The sequence below is a fragment of the Daktulosphaira vitifoliae genome, unplaced genomic scaffold (assembly GCF_025091365.1).
Source record: "Daktulosphaira vitifoliae isolate Bord-2020 unplaced genomic scaffold, ASM2509136v1 Scaffold_5, whole genome shotgun sequence".
Taxonomy (NCBI): Eukaryota; Metazoa; Arthropoda; class Insecta; order Hemiptera; family Phylloxeridae; genus Daktulosphaira; species Daktulosphaira vitifoliae.
Window position 1 is genome coordinate 20,871,968 of NW_026099576.1, and position 23,312 is coordinate 20,895,279.

The following is a 23,312-nucleotide window of genomic DNA, read 5'->3' on the forward strand; positions in this document are numbered from 1 at the left end:
TATTAATATTTATAATATTTTATAAATGAACGTCCATTTTTGTACTCCTCTCATATTATCATTAATATATTTCGTGTGCAAAAACCCAGTAGCGTGACTTGTCTATTTTTCCAACGGGGTGGTGCTGCTGTTCATCCCCAAAGCTTAAATTTATGATGGTTCTAATTTATAGACTTGCATCGTGTCCGGTCCGGATGGCCTTCGTACCGTCCGATAACACGCCCGTGAATGCCATTTTCACAATTATTAAGTACAGTATGTGGAACTATGTGCGCTGAGGGTCTGTCCGTTAAATTGCACGGACTCCGTGTGACCATATTTATAATAAATATAAAATTTCAATTGAAAGTACTTTTAGTATCATTGGAAGTTGGTTATAAAATAATATTATGTCTGATTTTATATTTTTACCGTATCATTGTGTAAAATATTAAAAATGGAAAATGCTTATACTATTTAAGAAAAATACATTTTTAATTATATCCTACTACATTTAATAATATTAACATTGTTCATTATATAAGTGTGTATATATATATATATATATATATATGTTTGTAATAATTATTTAAAAACTAGTTCTAAAAAGTATTAACCGTTTTTTAGACTGGAATTCTGGTCTCGGGGATCAAGAACGATCAAAAGTCAAACGACAACTCTCTGTATCGTCAGACTCAAAACTATTAGATGAAGACATATGTGAAGAAACTCGTGTCATATTAAGGCCCAAAAAGCCCCCCAGACCAAAATCTGAAGTATTCCTGAATCAAGCTAGCAACAGGAGAACTAAACGATATTCAGCGTTTGGGGTAAGTTTACTTTTTGGAACACAATTCAATTATTTAAAATTCTTTTAATCTTTCTCTCTTTTTTTTTGTATGTGTACACAAAAAAAATATTTTTCTTTGTTTTGTAAGCAGTTCTTAATGACGTTTGCAGCTGTGTAGTTTATTGTCGATGTCCTTGCCGAGAACTAGGAAATATTTTTTTTGTCCATTATAATATTTTACTTTTTGAATCTCAAATTCCTTTTAACAGCACGTGGCGCTCATTTTTTTTTTTACAGTACCATTGTAATAAAACTAAAAAGACACAATTATTAGAAGCCCTTAACAACTTTATATTAAATTTCATTTTTCTTCAAACGTTTTTTTTAATGAATATGAATGTTTTTTTTTAATGCAGGGTGATTCTCCATTTGGAAAAACAGAGGCGTATATCAAACTAGACCCACTTGGTGAAGGTTCCTATGCTACTGTGTTCAAAGGGTATAGTAAGTAAGTATACGGATTCATTAATTGAATGAAATATTTTTTTATTACAAATTAATAATTGAATGTTCCATAAAGTTTAACGAATCAAGTTGTCGCATTGAAAGAGATAAGACTACAAGAGGAAGAAGGTGCTCCTTTTACTGCGATTCGTGAAGCCTCGTTGTTGAAAGAACTGAAGCACAACAATGTTGTTACGTTACACGATATCGTACATACCCGAGAAACGTTAACGTTCGTTTTTGAATATGTGGTAAGTTTTAGAAAAAACATAATAACAGTCCATAATTAGTAGGTATCAAAATATTTTTTTATAAAAAATGTATAAATAAACTTATACTTGTGCTGGCTATCTACTTGGCCTATCTCAAGTAGTTGTGATTAAGGTGAATCATTCTCCCGTCTAGGTATAAAAATGTTAATAATTACTAAAACACTGGTTCAAATGTTATTTTCTTAATCACATAATTTTCTTATCTATAAGATAATTAATTATTTAAAATCTATAAAATTAACTTATTCTTCATTTCACTTTTTTATAAACCTTTTATACTGTTAATTATTATATTTTTCATCTACTGTGTACAAGACCAATTTATTTTTTATTGTTAATTGAACAATGATCAAAATTGAGTGTACAAACTCATTTAACAATTGTTTAAATATCAAGATCAAGGACATGTTTGATTTTCATGACATAAAATTTATATTATAAATTGTATGATCGTATTAAATTACTAACTTGTATAAATAGTTTAATGTATGTAATTTAACTAATTATAAAAAACAGTAAACTACTTTTATTTAGTAATTCTAACGAGATATTATAGTTGAACTTGCAAAATTTTAGTTTTTAGTAAAATTTTTTAGTATAGGGGAGAGTGAGTGAGCGGCAATATCCAATGGGTATTGCCGCTCACATTGATATCAGGCTTTTGAACTAGCTTTATAAAATATTGTCAAGACTAACAAATTTTATAACTCCTTCAAAGTTTATAAAATGTATATTTTTGGTTATACAATTAGTTATTTATATTATATATGTAAATTAATTTTTCATAGGCTATTGTTTTATTTATTCAACTTGATGATTTAAGCTGCAAATACTAATATATTTAGTTAATTTAACTAATAAATTATTACCATTACTATTCTTTGCTTGTTAATTTATTTTGTAGTAATTTATGAATTTATATAACTCCCAAATGAGGGTTACATATTTTAAATAAGTAATAATATAAAATATTAAATCATCCATTATATTTTGTAGAACACGGATTTGTCCCAATACATGGAGAGACACTCTGGAGGGTTAGATTACTCTAATGTAAGGCTTTTCATGTTTCAACTGTTCAGAGGACTAGCATATATACATAAACGACGTGTATTACACAGGGATGTTAAACCTCAGAATTTGCTCATTAGTGAGATAGGAGAACTCAAATTAGCTGATTTCGGTAAGAATTTCTTTTTTATCATAATGCCTTTTCAGATTTTTTTTAATACATTAAAGTATATTTTATTTCAGGATTAGCTCGTGCTAAGTCTGTACCTAGCCATACATATTCTCATGAAGTGGTTACTTTATGGTATCGACCACCAGATGTTTTACTTGGATCAACAGATTATTCAACATCATTGGATATGTGGGGAGTTGGTTGTATATTCATTGAAATGATTACTGGTGTACCTACTTTTCCTGGTGTGCGGGATACCTATGACCAACTAGATAAAATATTTAAGGTAAGAATTAGGATTTCTATATTAATTTACTATGGTTTTATAAAACTGAGTCGTTTTTTAAATTCAAAATATGAGAAATTTAATTTTCAAATTAAATTTTATAGAATTAAATAAATATAAAATTAAAATGGTTAACCTTGAAATTTGAGTTTTTGAAAATATATACCCTTACATTTTTAATGTATGGTTTGTTACAATCATATTTAGTATTGCATTATATGCTATTTTTTTCATGTTGAGAGAGATACATTAAAAAAACATATATTTTTATTAAAATGATAAATGAATTATTAATTGACATTTTAATGTAAATATTACAAAAATATCTGAAAAAATATTTTTATTTGTATGAATTATTTTTTGTAAAATTGGTTTGGTGCAATTTTATTCAAAAATATTTCATAATATAAATGCAAGAAAAATGTTTATCTCTTTTGTGGAGCCTGAAGACTTTTACCTAGGAAAACTTTTTCTTTTAACAGTAAAGAACAAAGTGTCAAACAAAAATATCAAATTTTTTAAATTACAAAAATATAGACTATTTTATTGAACATTGTACAATCTATATTTTGAGTAGTCTATTATAAATAAAAATTATTTACTTACTGAAGATTAATACAAATATTATTTTGAACTTAAATAAAATTAAAGAGAATACTAACTTATTAACAAATACTAACAAAAAAAATTCTTTTAGATTTTGGGTACTCCAACAGAAGAAAATTGGGAAGGGTGCACCCATTTAAAAGGTTACAAAGAAGGAAGAGGTAAAATATACATGTACCCACATCAAAAGCTTGGTCATGTTTTTCCAAGACTATATGATATTGCTGAAGGTGAAAATTTAGCAACATCATTACTTCAGGTACTTAATTAAAACATTTTTTTTTGTTTATAAAAAAAACAATTCACTATTTTACTTATTTATATACATGAAATTTATATTTTTAGTTAAATCCAGATTTGCGTATTAATGCTGAAGCGGGTCTTAAACACAAATATTTTATATCACTTCCTAAAGCCTTATATGATCTTCCAGATGGTAAGTATAAACCTAAAATAAAATAAATTCTACTCTTGTATATATTTATACGTACAAATATACCAGTGTTTCTCAACCTGTGTTAAACTAATTATATGTAGGTACCTCATTAATGCTACATCAAAAAAATTTGGAGCTGTTATTAATTTTGAATATTTAGTCTATATTAAACGAAAATTATTCATAACTTTATATCTTCTTAATTAATAGCCCACATTTGTAAAATAACGTAAATATTTATAATAAGTATTAGGTTATTAGGGATAGTAGAAAACTCAGATTTTTTAAGGGGAAAAGTTAAATTTCTATTTAAAAAATTAGATATTTGATTGTTTTCTTTGAAATAATTTTTAATACATGTATTTTTCTTTAATATGGTAGATGATTATCCCCAATCAACCCCTCTGGTCATGCATATAAATAGATTAAATTGTACAAAATAAAATGTTCAAAATATATAGTTAGTATTTATAATTAGATATAATAAGGTTAAGAACTGCTAATATAGATTACATAAAATTATCAAAACTTTATTTTAATACTGTTAAAATTTTTTTATTTATAGAAGTGTCCATATTTAGTGTTAAGGGCATTCATCTGAGCCATGAATCAAGGACAACATTCAAGTGTTAAACTTGTCTATAATTATTAAGATATAACTAATAATTAGCTCAATATAAATTTAGAAAAATATTTGTAATATTTTATAAGTATAGTTATTTACCAGAAACATTGAGTTGTGCGGTACAATCTGTGCCAGACGCGTCTCGGCCTATGAGCCATCTTGCTGTGATGATGTTTATTTATATTTCCTATGTTCATACCTATAATATTAGTAATGCATCAGTGTTGTTCAATGGTTCTTTAATATAAATATACTTAACAAAGTAAATATAATTGTAATAATTGAACAAATAACAATATGCCTATATTTTTAGGATGTTAAAAAATCTACAATATTTTCTACTTATACAGTTTTCATATGTAATAATTCTTAGTTATTAAGGCAAATTTAACTAATTGCTCAACATAGTGGGGATACAGTTTCAAATAATATAGCTTACGTAATTTAATATTTTTCAAAATTCATGTTTGAAATGATAAGATGAGTTCAGATTATATCCCCACTCACGTTTTGCCGTCCCCTTCAACGTCCAATATTTTCATTAAATATTATCTTGCTGTATATCTATATAAAAACATTCCTCAAATATCTAAAATTGAGCATTTGTTGTTTATTGAATTATTAAAAATATTTTCAATTGGTTAATTTGATTTGTAACACAATTTGCCGTCCAATAATGAAAAAATAACATTACCTTAAAACAACACACAATATGTGTTAACTCTTTTAAATAATTTCATTTAACAATTGATCATTACACTCAGGCATGATTGTTAAAAAATATTGGCATTTTTACTACTGAATTGTGTACATTAGCACCTACATGAAATGGTTGTGCTTTTGATTTCTTAAATTATTGACATATTGTATACTTTATTGATTAAGTTAAACCGGTATGTTTTCTCTGTGTATAATTTTTTTTATAGCTAATATTTTCGTTTTATAAATATACCAAACTTATATCATTATGTTACAATGAAGAATTAGTTATCTGTACTCTGTCATAAATATTATATTAATAAGACCTAATTTATAAATTCAAAAAGTTCTCCTTTAATTTAAAATTTTTTGATAACTTCTTTAATTGTTTAAAACTAAAGAAGTGTTTATCTAATGTGCACATTTTTATTTTTACTTTTGTTATTAAATTTATTATGAGACTTTTTACCCTCAGCTTTAGTATTTGTTTTTACAATGCCCAATAGATCTTGCTAATTGTAAGTAATACTAAAATCACAATTTTTTTTTATTTATCTACATACTAATATTTTTTTCATTAATGAAGTCAATTAAATTTAGCGCTAATAAAATATATTAAATTATAGTCAACTATTTTATTATGTATTTTCATGTTTCTTTATACTGTAAAAATTGTTTTATGTAGGAATAAATATTTTTGTTTAAAAATATTTGGATGTCAATGTGGCTATATTAGAGTAATTTTTGTTGACCAGCAATGAAATAATAATGATTTTAACTGTGATGGTGTGTTGTTGAGTTATCTATAAGCGTTAAATCATTTGTTAATTGTGGTTTAGCAGTATATTAAAATTTGTGTAATTAATAAAAATGTATGTTCCATAAAATATAATTGTTTTCCTTAATATCTTCAGTTGAAGTAATAATTTATCTGAATTTTTACACAATCATACATTTTAATATTTTACTGTACAATGATATAATTATAGTTGCAAATTTATAAGACAATGATGTTTATTATATTTTTCATTTATTAAAATATTTTAGTTCTGTTAAATGAAAAAAACGCTGGTTGTATATATAATTATTATCATAATTTTTGTCATTAATATAGTTTGTTTATATATTATTATATTTGTTTAAAGACTTTATAATTTATATTATTATATTGTAGAAAGAATCATTAAAAATAAAATATGAAACATATAAAAAAAAAAAAATACAAAAATTCTTATAAAAAACAATTAGTTTTTATTTATTACTTTCATAAAATAAATAATTAAAAGCTATAATTGTCTATACTGTATAATTAATTAAACTCCTATTTCAATAAACTCATATTTATTATGTACAAATATAATTGAGTCGAATTAGCTTCAAGTCTTCAAACACACTTTCCATTTTTGTTTGAAGCTATATATCAGTCATGTAAATGGCCATGTTGTTAATATTGATGTAGATAATAACAGGAACAAGTTTTTTTTATTCAAACCTGAAACAAAAAAAGTTTCTAATTTTTTTCTATTCATCTGTTAAATTGTTAAATATTTAATGTGATTGAAATTACACATGAAAAATTTTAAATTGTATGACTTATTGAATATATATACTTTTAGTATTCTTTAAAAATAAAATTGAATAATTTTCATTAAATAATTTAAATAACATAAATTAATATATTATATTTTTTAATCATTGTGTAAACATTTAATTTAAGGCGAAAAGCAATATTTTTTACAGAATGATAATTTTTTGATAATTAAAATAAACACAAGTTTTCCACATTCAAATTTAAATATTCTAAAATTTGAAACATTGTTTCATTAGTTAAATTTTAAAATATTTTGATAATTAGTAACAAATTATTAGGTGGATATCTTAATGATGACTTATATCTTATGTCACAATTATCATTTCACTTTATATTTTTTTAAAAATTTAAATTTTTTATTTATTATTGCATCCTTTGATGTAATACATTGAATGTTAAACAAGTATCATTTAATTATTGGTCATTATTAAGAAAAAAAATTCATTTTTTATTTATATTTCAAAATTTTATGTAAATGTATGTTAGGACAGGCTGTGTCATATTACGGGATATACTCGCTCTACTTATTAAAAAGTTTGTGAATCATTTATTACTTTAATTTACATACATTAATACGAGAAAAGAAATAAAAATGTCTTCTTAGAAATTTCGAAAAAAATTATATTTTATTTATATATACATTTTTTATTAGAGACAAATAAAAAAATCCAACACAATTGGATATACAGCATAGTTGGCACAAGTATAAATGATACCCACAGTTTCAAACATCACTCTTAATCAATTCAATCAATCTAACATCACTCCCTTAAAAAACGATTCCATGCAAATACGTTAAATTTCACAATAATTTGTATATTTGTATTTTCACAACTTCTGTTTTAAAATTTCACACAAATATTAAATGCTTGTTAAATTATTTGATTAATTAAAAATAAAGTTTTATTTAATTTTAATTTTTTTTACTTTGACGTCCTACGAATCATAATAAAACAATCGTGAGGTAGAATATTGTTTTAATATTGTAATAAATATTAAAAGCTTTAATATTATATAGGTTTGAAGACCACAGAATTTCCATAAAATGTTTTTGTTTAAGTTTAGTTAAAAAAAAAAGGTGGTTACATTTAGTTCAATTTATAAGATACTCAACAACAAACTTTTTAAGTAGAATAACTTTTACTAAATTAAAAATAATTATATGTAGTACTGAATAAAAATTAAATTTAATCTTTGACAAAATTTTAATTTCAATTTTACTCAGATAACTCATTTGTCGACATCGCCATTTTTGTCCTCTCATCTTGAGATTATTCCTTGGTTGAAGCCTTAGGTTGTATATTTTTATTTTACATCTTTAAAATTGTTAGTAATGTAGAATACAACAGAAATAATATCTGTACGCTTTAACAACGCGCAACAACAACAAAATTTTTATGAACTAAATTTTATTTTAATTACCCACTAGTCTTAAGTGAAAATCTACGTGCTGCTAGGTATGACTACAACCGCACTGGTGTTTAAAATAACTATCCATTTTTTGTGTATATATACATAATTTAAATATTATCAAAGGGTACGGCCGTTCCTACCACCCCCTGAATCTTGTGTACACAGGTACTAAAGTTATTTAATCACATATTATCGGAGAAAGTTTCCATTCATTTGTAATCTGTATTTAAGATATAACTCGATTAATGATAAGATGAATTGGACTAAGTTTTGATACTCATGCAATTAAATTTAATATAAAGAGGCTATTTTATTATGATGAATCACCTAATAACTTATTAGAATTTGCAGTCATTTTATACATTTTATACTTAGTTTTGAAACTTGATCCGGAGCTTTTAATTTAAATTTATAGCATAAATGAGACATTAATTTCAAGGCTCAGTTTATAATTAAATGATTACATTGGTACTAGGGTAGGTGATTTTAAACAGACATCAACAAATTTATTGTTATCACAGGTAGAATTTGAGCGATGATCCATGATAGTTTGTTCTGTATTAATGTATATAATAAATTTAAGTTTCATTAATAAATATCATTTAATTATTCATTTTGTTATTTAAAACTAATTTTGAATTTTTTAAACACTTTAAAAAATTTAATTGAAAAAGTCGTAATATTTATAGACATGTTTAAAGTTTTGACCCCTCTTGTATAAAGGGAAATGGTCCGATTATAAAAAAAAGTATATCGGATGAAAAGCGTATATAAAAAGTATTTATAAAAAAAAAAATTCTATTGATCCATACATTTTTCAAAAAGTTATTGCAATATATATTTATAAATATCGAATCGAGAATTTCTCACATAAATCGTACGTTTTTGATCTTGGAAGAGCATCAGTCATAAAAAGGACATCAAATTTGATGTCCTTTTTGACCATAAAGACAAGTCCAAGAGGTAAAATTTTTTTTTTTCACACTAAAGTATATTACATTAGTTTTAATTTAAAGTATATATAAAATTTGTCAGTATTTCTGGAACATTTTCAAAAACTACGGGAAATGAGGGATATTTGTTCAATTTTTGAGGGTATTGTCTTCAACTAGATATGATTTAAGATCTTTTGACATTTGTTTATGAAAATCGGTCTAGCGAGAGCCGAGAATAACAGGTGAAAGGCACAAAAAAAAAAAACACATCATAGTAAAATTAATACCTTCTCAACTTCACATCGAAGCTAAAAAGTTTTTGGGATTTATTAATAAGACACCTGAAAAAAATAAATATTCAAGTTATAACTATTTAATTGGAAAATTATTTTTTTTCATTCTCAATTATTTTAAAACGTAATTACTATAAGTTAAGTTCTAACAATTCTCAAGTAAAAAATATCCCATTGATTAATTCAAATAACTATAAGTAGTTGTGTTGCTCTTAAATTATATACTCGTCTGAAATGGATAATTGAAATAAATAATCCAATAATTGTTTTTACGCAATTGATTCTTGTAATAAAATTAATGTACACATTAAATCACAGATCTGCTAATTATATAAGGGAAAATAAGCATTTTTCGAAAATTCATTATTGGCGTTGTAAAATAACGACCAACGCGATTATTGATTTCTTAATTAATTAATGAAACACTTGTCCTAACCTCACCGATCAGAGAAAAATTCATGCCAGTGAAATTCACGTTTAAAAAAGCGAAAAGTACATAATTATGTTAATTAGTTTTATAAATTAATAATAAGCATATAACCATCCTATAAGTATGAGCATTTCTTATACTGGTAATTTCTTGTGTAATCATTTTTTTAATATTATTATAAACTTTATTAATATCAGAATAGCACTTTAAAATTATAAAATGTTAATAATATAATAGATACATAATACAGAAATATGATTAGAGTTGCCTATGTTCAATGAAAATAAGATTGTCAAAAGCGTTAGGGTCTACCACCGAGAAGGGACAATTTTTTTATTTAGTTTTTTTCCTCTATTCAATAATGATTTCTAAACGAAAGAAATTAAGTCAACACAGAAAAATAAACGCCCTAATATGAATAGCATAACGCGTGATGTAGGCGATGTCAATTTCCTTAAAAATTGTCTGATAATCGTCTCAAATAAATAACTTATAAACATAAGGGTTTTTAACTATTTATTAATAAACTAAGCTCATTATTTTGAGTCATTCTATAAGTTACGAGAGCCTCGAATGAAAGAGTTAAAAATATAAATAGTTCGTCTAGCCTATCTAATATAATTGTTAGTAGTCAACGTAAAAGTAAATTTTTATTAATAAAAAGCACTTAGAAATAAATTTAAAAAAATTTAAAAAAACTTTAAACTTTGTTTACAATAAAATATATTTAGGGCTTGATACAAAGCTATTCAGAAAATAATTTGTTATTAATTGTGAATAAATGGATACAAGACATTTTTATCAAAGACAAAAATATATTCTTAATAATTTCTTTTTTTACCTCATACAATTACATTTAGTTATAAAAAAATTTTCGAACAAATAAAAACTATAGTCACGTTAAAATATTTTATTTTTATAATATATTTGATCATATTTTACTGTTTTAAAATTCTTATTAAACCAAGTCTTATTTTTATTTGCTTTATTCTCTATAACTAAATAAGTTAAATTTAGATAATCCATAATTATACATTAAAAAATTGCCGCATTTAGTTCAATTATAATATTTTATGAAAAAAGTATTTAATAAAATATACAGGATAAGTCATTTATCACCAACCACTTCATTAATCAAAAAATACCAGTAATATTAAGAATTTTTACTTGCCATATTTAAGTACAGATTTTTATAATTGATCATTCATGGAGTATATGTTATGTTCATCCCATATACTTTATTTAGGTATTAATTTTATTTTTTCAAATGCATAAGTAACTAATTTATTAAATAGACAATGATTTAATTAAAAACATAGAAATATAGACTGGATGTCAGGGTGGATTAAGTTATTTTTATCATTATGTATCACTGCCATGCTTCACTTATAAGAAATATAGGATGGACCTACAAATTATTTAATTACTTATCATCAAGAAATAAATAGTATTAAACGAGTTCAAATAAACATTTAAAATTATTATTCTTTGATGAAAATTATATACACAAAATAAATATCAGTACTAACAGGTTTTCCAAATTTTTTCCTAAATTATAGAACAGAGTTTCAGATTGATGGAAATTACATATTGATAATACAATTACTATTTTATTTCCATTTAAATAATTATATTTTAGTATTTTAATTCATTTTGTTGTCTAGATAAAGTATCAAAAATAAAATTATTATTAAAACACTACTACTCTATTAATATATATATTGGCATAACATTATTTTTTTATTTAATAAAAAATATTTATACAAAAACAAATATGTCATACTATACAAATTAAATTATTTTTAACAGTAATTATTAGACCTAGCAATTGAATTTATAAAATCTGAGTTTTAAAGGACATTCATAAACATCTTATAGATTATATCATCATACACATGATCATATCCTATAAAATATTAATTGAATAATAAAAAAAAACATTATTTTGGATTTAAATGTACTCCAACTGCCATAGAAAAATAGATTTATTATATTAATATGTATTTTTTACTAACAAATAAATGATATAAAATAATAAAATGATATAGACACATGATCATTCCAAATCTAATGTTCAAACTAGTAATTTTAAATATTAGTATTTTTTTATAATGCAATTTTATTCTTTTATTTTCTTACCTATTTTTGTTTTCGCATTGAAACCAGACGAAAGAGTTCATAGCAATATATATCATGCCCAATATAAAAAATATATCGACAGAGTAGTGAGTTACATTTATTTACAAATTATATACAATCAAAAACTAAATTCAAATGGTGTAGAGGAAGCTTTCCAACAATACACAGACCTGCCTAAATTAAGACTAAAATATAATTATACAATAAGTGTACTAAATTTCGAATACACTAAAATAATAAAAAAATTTCTTGAATACGTGGCTATTATCATCCGCAAATGTCACGAATGTCATAAAAATAAATTGCCGGAAAAGTTTGTTAGTTGGGTAATATTACTTGAAGATCAAATAAAAAATTCCAAGACTATGTTTGAAAATCTACACAATGCTATGAAGTTTATAAGCTACATAGACATAAGATATTTGTTTTCTGAATGTACCGTGCCGCATGCTATAATTGAAGAAATCGATTTTATATATCAATTTGTCTCAGAAAAAAACGTAGAGAATAGTTCTTTTGATCTCAACAAATCATTAAATCAAATATCTAAAATAAAACTTGGGAATATTGTTAAATTTCATAAAGATTTAACCAAAATAGTGAACTCTCTTACTGAAGATAGTAAATACATAGACCCATCTATAAAAACTGATTTGAAAAAAATTGAAATTAATGAACGATCTAAGAAAAAGAACTCTTTCGATGTCTATTCGGAACACCCTAATAAGTTTTACAACGAAACTATCAATATTTGGTACAAAAACTTAGGCTTTGAACAATTTCTTGAACCCATAGAAGCTGAGTAAGAATTTCTACATTTAAATTTATTTTCTAATTTTATATTTATTTATTTTATGAATTCTATATTTTTGACACATTTTTGCGTAATTAACGTGAATGAAAACTAAACAACGTCACATTTATAATATTTAAAATTACATTATCTAAGTATTTATATAATAATGGATATTTATCATTTTAAATATAGATTCAAACCTCCAATTGATCCAAAAACAAATCAAAATGATGGAATTAAAGCTCTCAATATTATTTGTAAAGAATCTGGTTGGGAAAAAATGAACCACATAAGTATAATTTATTTTGGTAAACAATTAAGTTTAGATCGTATAATAAATGATGAAGTTTGTGACATGAATTTTCGAATAAAAAAAGAGCATGTATCACAATTATTAAGATGTCGATATACAGAAGTATTGAAAAACTATTATGCAATACTATCTTCTATAATGTGTGTATGTCTAAATGATGTACGTAACTTCTATCACAATTGTTTGATTAAATTATTTAACTCATTCAAGGAATCCGAAAAAATGATCGAAGGATTGTATAAAGCTATGGTTGCTTCAAATAGATCATCAATATGGAGTGTTCATCGGAACTCTAAATCAAGTTTACACAATCTTTTTCAATGGGTGACTATTATTCTCAGGTTTTTGAAGAACAATAATTTTAATCTAGATAATTTTATGGATAGTTATGATGACAAGATAATTATTATACTTAATGAAGAAGAAACTGTAATTATTGAAAAACTTCTAGAAAATTAAAAAAAATTTTTAGTAAAAATTAGTGAACTGTTACGGAATGAAATAGCACAACTAGGCACACGATGTTATATAAGTAAACGTTTTTATAGAATACAGGACTATACAAACAGTTTTGTCAATTCATATAATACATTGAATAATAATAATAATAATCCAAATATTGATTGGCGATCACAAATTATTCTTAACGCGTGTAATTATTTTGACAAGTTTTGTGAAGACGTTTATAAATCTTGTTATGAAGATTTGGGTTTCAAAAAAATTTTAGACTGTCAACACAAAGAATTACATCACGATCTCATTCCATATACTGTAGATTTATCTACTTAGTGTTCATTGCATAGTGAAGACTAAGTAATAAAAATATAAACATTTATAATAATGTCAAGTTCCATTATATTTTCATACATTAAATAATATTAAAATAAATTATTGAAAAACGTATTATTTCGTATTTTATTTGAACGAAAAAATAATACTTTATTGAGGACTGATCATAAAGACATCATGACGAAAGTTTTCACAATGAGCACAATATAAAGTTCGAATTTTTTTTTCATATTTAAGTAAATTACATGAACTTAAATTTAAGATACATACAGAGTGATTTTTATAATGCTAACCAAAAATCACTATGAATAAATGTGTCAGTATTTCCGAAACATTTTCAAAAATTAAGTTGAAAAAGTTCTACTTTCTATACTCATTTTTAAGTTTTGAACCCCCCTATGGACAGGTAAAGAGTCAAATTTTTAAAAATATATACCAAATAATAGATAAATACCTATTATTTATCGAAGATAAAATAAAAATTTCTTTGAAAAAATTTGCCAAATCCCTTGAAAGGAGTGTAAGGTACAGTAAAATACTGTATGTAAAACGCAGTTATTTACTATAAAATTTTATTTTAAATAAAAATAATGTATTCACTAATTTTTTTTAAAAGATCCACTTTCTTGAGTATTGCATATTTTCTAGGGGACGTATAAAACCATTTTCATGACTCTAATGTTTTGATTATCAAAAAACAATTGGAATCGTAAAATTAAAAAAAAACTTTTGACAGTTAGTGAAAAATGTATAATGCCGGCAAACATATCTTCAAAGGAAATAGAACGAAAATCAAAATATCTAACATAACTAAAAACGAAATAAAACAAAAAAGGAAAACATATTGACGATTCGTTATAACTTATAAGGTACAATGAATTTGGGGAAAATATAACTCGAACAAGTTTTTGTTCAGGATGGAATAATGGGGAGGGGAAATGTCTCTTTATAAATTATGTAAACTAATATACTGAGGAAAGAAATCAATTAAAAATAAGAAGACAGGAATGTCGAATGACAACACTTTTTGATGCCTATTACTTCGTTTATTAAACAACTGATGGATAAAGAAACGTCAGTCGGTAAAGTTTCTTTAAAAATTCTCTATAAAAAAATGTTTTTATTAAAAAAATAATGCATAACTATTTTTAATTTGAAAAATTGATTGATTTGTTAACGATTTTCTTATTTGTTAATAATTTGAATAGGTACGTTCATTATCATTGGTTAACATAGAGAATGGGGCTTAGTCTTCGAATAACTTCCGTAGAATTAATAGTTATTAAAAAAAATAATAATTGAGTAAACATTTTTTTAAAAATATTAATGGCCCCTTAATTTTGTTCGACAAATGTTATGATTGTTATATACTACAGGTTTGCCCTTAAATGTATTTTTTTAATCAACATTATACCTTCATGACAATTTTCGATGACTAAAAATGATCATAAAAAAATGGTTTAATTTTATTAGATGGACACCCAACAGTAAGTAAGCAGTAATTTACAACTTAAAAGTGAGAATGATCGTTCAAGATATTTCTGGGCGAGTGGGTAAACGAGTTATTCTAGCGTATGACGTCAGGTCAATTGGCTAATGGATAGCAAATAATAATGCAATACTTTTGTCAAATGGATTGCAGAAAGGATATGTTAAACGTACAGCGAACTTGTAATTGACAGCAAATTATGCATCCTGATAGAAAAAACCGTATACGCGCTCTATAATCATCCAAACACTGTCATAAAATAATTACAGAATACGTGTCTCGTCTTACTCCATTGTTCTTCAGAATCCAGAATTATTCACGGCAAATCAAAATATCCAAATATCTTATTGATCGAATGACTTCTGATGTCGATTTACACGGCAAGTTAATAGAATTGTATTGTGTACATGCAACAGATGTGGTTCGTGGTTTAATTTGTGTCTTTGACATCGATCACGACTATTTGAAGTGTCTTTAATATATAGTGATGTCATAAAATAAATAATTCATCTGGAAAATGAACTTGGAATGATGTAAATTATATAAAACTATCCCAAGACTTATGAGACAATGAGATGTAATACAGAAAATACAATATATTTTTTTCAAGTCTGAAAGGTTGGGTTGTTTTGTTTTATTGTTGTTGTTGATTTTATTTGCAAAAGATAAGAATAATTAAAAATAAACCAATTATAACTTCTTAATTTATAATTTTCTATTTAATTTTTTTTTATTCGAGTTTTATTTAATATAAATAGGGAATCGAATGCTTGTTCGTGTTAAAAAATATTTAAAAATAAATACTAGATTGAAATTATAATATTATCAATAGAAATATAATTTTGTCTTAGGGCAGTTAAACGTTTTACTATTGCTTTAGATTGAAATGATAATATATATTTAACTGCTCCGATTCCCAATATAGCCCCAAGTTGGCCCTCTTGATGGTACTGAGTTTTATCTGAAAATTTCAGTGTATCTTCATTCAAATGACTATAGATTAATTAAAAATTATTTACTTTACATTTTTTTTTAAATTAATTTTACTCATTATGTTATTAGTTTAAAATTTATACTTTTATTAGCAAACGTAAAATAGTAATAATAATATGAACATTTTATTTTCTTATTTACACAGTGACTAAATTTTATGAGAATAGCGAATTTTTTCCTTATAATTATTTAGTCATATTTATTATGTTTAGCTATTCAAATTAGATTTATTATTAATAATTCCCGGTATTCCAAATTAATTTAAACAATCAGTGTATTGACATTCAGCAATGGAAAGCTCAATTATGCAATAATTAAAATTTATAATACGAAATATGATTTCTAAAAGTTAGTCAAATGAAACATAGTCATTAGTATTTTTTCTGTGATAGATATATTATTCATATTTTATAAATAGGGGATTGTTTAAAAAATACTATTTTGTTTTTATGTTGCACCTAGTCATAATTGAATAGTTAGATAACTGATTAAAGCGCTTTTAAATATTTTATTGTCGCAAATGTATTATTGTTCATTATTGGTACATTTTCCATGAATTTCAGCTAATAAAGCTTGTTTTAATGTACATAATAATATTTATGTGTTACTCAACACAAATGTATGCAAATGCCGTCCAAAGAGGTTTTTTTATTGTTTTAAACGTCGAGCACTTGTACTAGCTGTTTTGTCTCTGCATAATTAAATAGTTAAAGGTTTTATTTCCATGACTATGACGTTTATGGAGTAAAACGGTAAAACCTTTTTAATTATGCCATACAAAAAGTCAGTCTTAAAAGAATGAAAACTATTATAAATCATACATTATGATTGTGTCATTACATGACACCAAAGAAAAATTTTGTTTTTGTTTAGACGTTTACAATTATGCTGTTAGAAAACATGTAATAAATGGTAAAAAAATAATTGTCATAAAAACACACATTTTTGACATCGCATAACCTTTTAAAGTAAAAACATAAATTGTTTTTCGTGGTATTTGTAAAATATTATTTAATTTAAAATTTATTTACCGTACATTTGTGCATTTAAATATATTTTAATTTTTCACTTTAATTAAATATATGAAATTTTATAAAAAGAATCTAACATTTTCCTACTTGTGGCAAAACAGTTTATAAAATGACGCACAATGTTACAATTGATTAAAAAAAATACACTAACAATAGTTTTAAATGTAAATTTTCATTATGGAATTGTGATTTAGTATAGAATTGATAGTTTAAAAATTAATTAAAATTTCAAGACAATACATTATCGAAACATGATTTAGGACAACTTGTTTATTTATTTCATTAAATAACGAATTTGTTTTTTATTTATTAGCGCATTCATTTTTTATGTACACTCAACAATTACTATTTAAATATGTTCAGTGCTGTACTTTGTTTTTTTTATTAGAGTTAATTATTGGTGATATTTTATTTGAATGTTGTATTTAGTAAAAAATAAAAATAAAAACCATAGAATTCTTGTAATCATTTTTGTCAAAATAATTTATTACAATATAAAATGATATTTCAGTGTACATTCTATTGTTTACAGGTATATATATTTAGATGATTAATATTGTACCGTGTATCTGGAACCTTTAATAAATAATATAGTTGTAGTTAAATTTACCATTTATTTTATTCAGTTGATATTTCATTTTAATATACAGATATGGGGCATGTTTAAATTTTACACACTTTACTAATATTTTACTTTATTTTATTATATATATTTGATATAAACTAAATTACTTCAAGAATAGAATTTGTTGTACTTGATATCAGCATATGTGCGTATTTTCGAGAACTTCTCAAAAATGTTACCTTGGGTAAGATCAAAAACATTTTTTAAACGTAGAATTCTGAGTACACACTAAGTATTTTTGCGTTATAATAGAATTTTTTTATAAATCCTAAAAAGAGAATTTGGATCAAACCATTTTTAATAAAAATGTTTTCATCGTTTGTAACTTCAACTTTAAACTGTATTGGGTATTGCACTTTCACGTTTTTCCTACGTAATAAATGAGAACGATTTGTCTGTAAAAAAAGCTACGTTAAAGTAGGAAGCAATTGAATTAAGTATTTTATTACATTTCCCTAAATATATCACAAACTGTTTTTATTATAAATACTTTTTGATGTTTTTATAATTCTTTGCCTGTATTTTTGTACTCCGTAATTCAAATGAAAAAAAATGAACGGTGTCATATCATTTGGTATTTGGTAATTGTAATTAGAGGAAGACAATTTGTTTTATCGTCGCAATATTTGTATTTAAACTAGTTGAATAGTTTTTAGACGTTCAATATGAAATCGTTAGTAGATAAATTAAGTGTGCAAATTATTAAGTACCAGGAATAGTTACCTAATAATCTTTACTCGTGGGTCTTGGACAAATGTACAATTAGTATTTCAAAATAATATTATACTGTTCACTTTGGTGTCTATAGAATTGCTAAAGGCAATGTTTCAAGTTATACCATTGTATTAATTAAACTTAATTTTGAGTCTCAAAATCCCAAATCGGAGAATTGATGTTATACCTCTTGTGACTGTAGCTGATTTTAGAGACGACTTTTAACGAAGTAACATTATTTACTTCAATTGTACATGATACTAAAATATATTTCTTCATCAGGAAAAAAATGTATACCTTTGAAAACTTCATTATAAAATATTTTATAATACGTTGTCAAAACAGTTAACTCCTTTACGTTAAACGTTTACATGGTTTGTATTAAAGAAGAACCTTCTTTTTATGTCGACTATATTTCTATATTAATAAATGTAATGTGGAACTTTTAATTAAAATTATTCTTGCTGTTGAAAAAAAAAAATGTAAAAGTACTTGAAGTACAACTTATAAAAATACATTTATTTTCTGAAATGTAATTTTTTTTAACAGTACTCGTTAAATAGTTTTGTTGTACATATTACTAAAATCAACTAAATTGTAAAATTTAAAATATCTTAAATTATTCATGAAAAATGCTTACCATTTGCTTTATTTAGTGATCCCGTCGTACTTCTTGGATCTTGTTGTGGTCTTGGAATTTCTTTAAACAATTACAATAATATAGTTATGAAATGGCTTTTAAATTGTTTTTGGTATACTTGTCTAATGTCTAATCGCGTTATTATAATATTTACCGTAAATTCTCATAGAGCCTTCCGCTTCGCCCAATGAGTTTTTGGTAACGCATTTATAGCTTCCATAGTCTTCTGGGCTTAGTGATCTTATTGTTAACTTCATGTGTGTTTTATATCCTTCCTCTTCAAACACTAGATTGTGTTTTGCACTGGAGAATATCATTGATTTTACATCCTTAAATAACCAATAACTTATTGGTCGTGGATATGATTCAGTCAGACAGTCAATCGTAACATCAGTACCCAACGGAGCACCGACTAATTGATTAGGAACCACCAACATAGGAGAAACTGAAAAGAAATGTACAACTTTAGTCAACACAAATTTAATCAAGTTTTTAATATATTTTCCATAGAATAATATTAATTTGTTTTATTTTACGAGATTTATTAGGTTATTCAAAAGAAATTGTTTTTTTTATTTATTGATACATCATAATAGTTTTAATTTATTTTTATTTTATACGATATCATTCGGGTTTTTAATCTATTGCCAACTTCAATTAAAAAACATAGAACATACGTATTGTCGTGTATACTGCGTCAAAATTAGTGTTTTTGGACATTTATTTTTGTCAGACTCGTTTATTATGAATAATAAAATCACTCTTGTATTAAAACACACGTAGTGAAAATTCGTTTTTGATCATTCTGAAACTCCGTAACAACTCGGTTGTTGCAATATGAACGATAACATTGTGCGACGGACGGAAAGTCTTGTACTTCGGTTTATGTTTGTAGGCGTTTTATTGTCGAAGAAATTCGTAGAAAATTTGATAATTTATCTCACGTTTGATCGTTCGATAATTAATATCTATACATTTCGAGAGAGAAACCGAATTAGATGATAAATCGTGATTTTCATGACTGTTTCGGTGCAAAAGATCAATGAACTTTGCATTTTGATAGTGTCAAAAACATCCCGAGCCGGCAGTGGAGCTCGCGAGTAATCAAACTTTTGTGTTAATAGTAATTGACACGGAAGACACGCAAACTGAGTGCAATATTAACTTTTCACGCTGAAAACATACACCACGTGCGTAGTATTGTTTTTGGGTGGACGAATAAAGGTGCCGCAACGTCTTCGATATTGCCGTCAAAAACCTCAAACATGACGAAGACGACGCGTGTTCTGCATATGTAAATTATAAACGACGACCCTCTCCTCACTCTCCCGCTTTGCCGAACTCTAGTTGGTGTGCGAAATTTGTTTTGAAAACTTTTGAAATAATCTAGACCGGAAAAGTTTACCCGTGTAATCCGAGACCGATATTGCACTAGGCCCGGTGCTTTCTCTTGCACAACAAAATAACGACATTACATTACATATTATTATATTAGCGGCGGCGGCAAACGGCAACGATAATAATAATAATAATAATAACAATAAAATTACATTGTACGAGACCGATGTGTGTAGGCTGTTGATATTGTGAGCACGGACCCAACCGATTGATAAAACGTCTGATTTAAAAACTGCTTGCGCCTCTGTACTCGGTAGTGATGTATTGTAACGAAACAGGTACACGAACTGTGTGGCTGTTATTTTGAGCAATTATAATTTTATAAATGTGTGTCGGTGCTGTGTTTATTTGATGGTTGATTTTTTTTCCAGCGGCCATTAATCTAAAAGACAATAAATGTCAAAGTCCTTCCGAAGTTCGTCGAAAAAAGGACGCTTTTAACGGAAACCGAATGTTTTCTCATTGCTCCGTTGGAATTTATGGTGACGTGTACCATCGATGGTACGACTAAGGTAAACTAATAATATTTTACGGATTCACGGTTGCCCATTAGTCGACGAAAGATTTGGACAATGTAAAAATGCGTAATTGTGCTGAATACTCGAAATTCATTTAACTATGTGATAAAAAACGAGTTGACTGACAGTTTTTAAGCATGTGCCCTAAAGTTTTGTAAACTCATTTTCTTCAGACATCTCAAAAAAAAAAAAAGTACCGAGTAGCAGAACGTAACGCTAAATTACTGTAATCTAAAATAAATTCATAATTTACACCAAAATTGGTAAAAATGCAACTAATACATTGCTACTTAATGAACTATTGTTTAAGGTTTTTAGAATTAAATATCTAAAAACTGAATCAGGTTATAGCTTTCAATTTTATACCAATTACAAGTATTTTATTAAAACTCGATATTGCTCGAACTGTAGACTGACTTTTAAAAGTCATAAGCTTCACGAGTAAAAATAATTAATTTCGAGTGTAAGCCGATAAAAGAACATTAAATTTCAACTATAAAATTTTAATCAACGCACCACAAAAATGCTGCACTGCTTTAAATTAAATTACGTCCATGTTCTGAATGTCCAAATTTCAGATGAAATATATTTAATCCCCTAGAAATGTCTAATTATAAACTGTAGCTGAACCAAATGGTAGACCGACTGTACTTTTTATCTGGTGTTGAAATTTTCTAGTTTAAACATAATTAAATATATATTAAATAAAGCATTTCGTCGAGATGTAAACAAATTTCCCGTTAGTGGTCTACGTTAGTTTATCATTTTTCTTTTTGTATCCAGAACACTTGTGTATTGTTTTTTTTCGTTGCTAGTTCACATCTTAAATCAATCGTATTGGTCTCTCAGCGTTTAACTGTTATAAAATACTGTCTTTTCACCCACATATATATTTTTCTTATTCTTAATTTAATGTTCTAAGACGCATTTCTTCTATTGTTTATCTAATGGTTTTTATTATTTTCTTGTTTCTGATCGCGTTTATGCTTTTTGTTAACTCCTCATTTCAAAGTTGTAACTAAACTCTTTTACATATTTAATAAATTAATCTTCCGTACTTTTCGTTTTTCTAATTTTTCGAGCTATTAGGTGCTCAATTTTTATGTCTAAATAAATTAGTTTTCAAGACTTCTTGCTAAATCCATTGAAAAATGTTAACAAACATCACGTATTTATTAAAACGAAACCGGTAAAATTGCATTTGCGTGCGCCTTTTATATTAGACTATAGGAAAATATCAATTTTTTACATAGGCCATCATTATAATAATATTATTATTTTTACTACCGTGCTCACGTGACTTCATTCAATGGACGGGAATATAACTTATTAAAATCAGTAATTATGATTGAACTTAGTGAATAGTTTTAATTGAAGTTTTGTTATATATAAAGATAGCAACAGGAATTCAACTTTATGATTCAAAGCCCTGGTTTCAATTTCTCGCAAAAGGATTTATACCCTCACTGTCTTCACAATCGCCTTTAAGCGGCTATTACAATAGCTATTATAGTATTGTCGTGATAAAATGTGAATTTTCGATTTTTTTCATTTCTTATACACTTTATTTTCCCCATATTTGATGCGGATCAGAGGGGATTACTTCTTTTTAAAAGGAATAACGATAGTAGGTTTTTTACTTAGAAGTTGGAATCCATTAGGTTTTGTGAAATACAAGAGTTGATTGATTCTAGTTTTTATTTCGCATGAAAACAGTGAAACATATTTAGCAATAAATTTATAGTATTAAAAATATTTTCAATTTTTAATGAAATATTAATTCTAGCAATATTATTTTAAACTGCAGACTGTACAAATTATTCAT

General features: G+C 25.4%; 3 protein-coding genes across 8 annotated transcripts in view; 2 read left to right on the forward strand and 1 right to left on the reverse strand.

Annotated features, from left to right (window-relative positions):
* LOC126907947 (cyclin-dependent kinase 14) overlaps positions 1–6,624 on the forward strand; it is a 40,231-nt gene extending 33,607 nt beyond the window's left edge. For all 3 annotated transcript variants that reach the window (XM_050689685.1, XM_050689687.1, XM_050689686.1), the window contains exons 4-11: positions 607–809; positions 1,186–1,277; positions 1,350–1,524; positions 2,542–2,728; positions 2,800–3,014; positions 3,712–3,879; positions 3,966–4,056; positions 4,622–6,624. In XM_050689685.1, coding sequence (XP_050545642.1) covers positions 607–809; positions 1,186–1,277; positions 1,350–1,524; positions 2,542–2,728; positions 2,800–3,014; positions 3,712–3,879; positions 3,966–4,056; positions 4,622–4,689 — 1,199 coding nt within the window. In that variant the 3' untranslated portion in view covers positions 4,690–6,624. The remainder of the gene's footprint in view (positions 1–606; positions 810–1,185; positions 1,278–1,349; positions 1,525–2,541; positions 2,729–2,799; positions 3,015–3,711; positions 3,880–3,965; positions 4,057–4,621) is intronic.
* LOC126907957 (lachesin-like) overlaps positions 6,610–23,312 on the reverse strand; it is a 77,254-nt gene continuing 60,551 nt past the window's right edge. Inside the window, exons 6-9 of one of the 2 annotated variants that reach the window (XM_050689706.1) lie at positions 19,726–20,016; positions 19,572–19,631; positions 9,607–9,660; positions 6,610–6,872 (exon numbers count right to left, since the gene is read on the reverse strand). In XM_050689706.1, coding sequence (XP_050545663.1) covers positions 9,617–9,660; positions 19,572–19,631; positions 19,726–20,016 — 395 coding nt within the window. In that variant the 3' untranslated portion in view covers positions 6,610–6,872; positions 9,607–9,616. The remainder of the gene's footprint in view (positions 6,873–9,606; positions 9,661–19,571; positions 19,632–19,725; positions 20,017–23,312) is intronic. The other variant, XM_050689705.1, reaches the window with a different exon arrangement.
* LOC126907928 (uncharacterized) overlaps positions 12,116–23,312 on the forward strand; it is a 134,793-nt gene continuing 123,596 nt past the window's right edge. For 2 of the 3 annotated variants that reach the window (XM_050689633.1, XM_050689624.1), the window contains exon 1: positions 12,116–12,983. In XM_050689633.1, the coding sequence (XP_050545590.1) occupies positions 12,154–12,983 (830 nt within the window). In that variant the 5' untranslated portion in view covers positions 12,116–12,153. Of the gene's footprint in view, positions 12,984–13,169; positions 14,186–23,312 lie in introns of those variants that run through there. The other variant, XM_050689635.1, reaches the window with a different exon arrangement.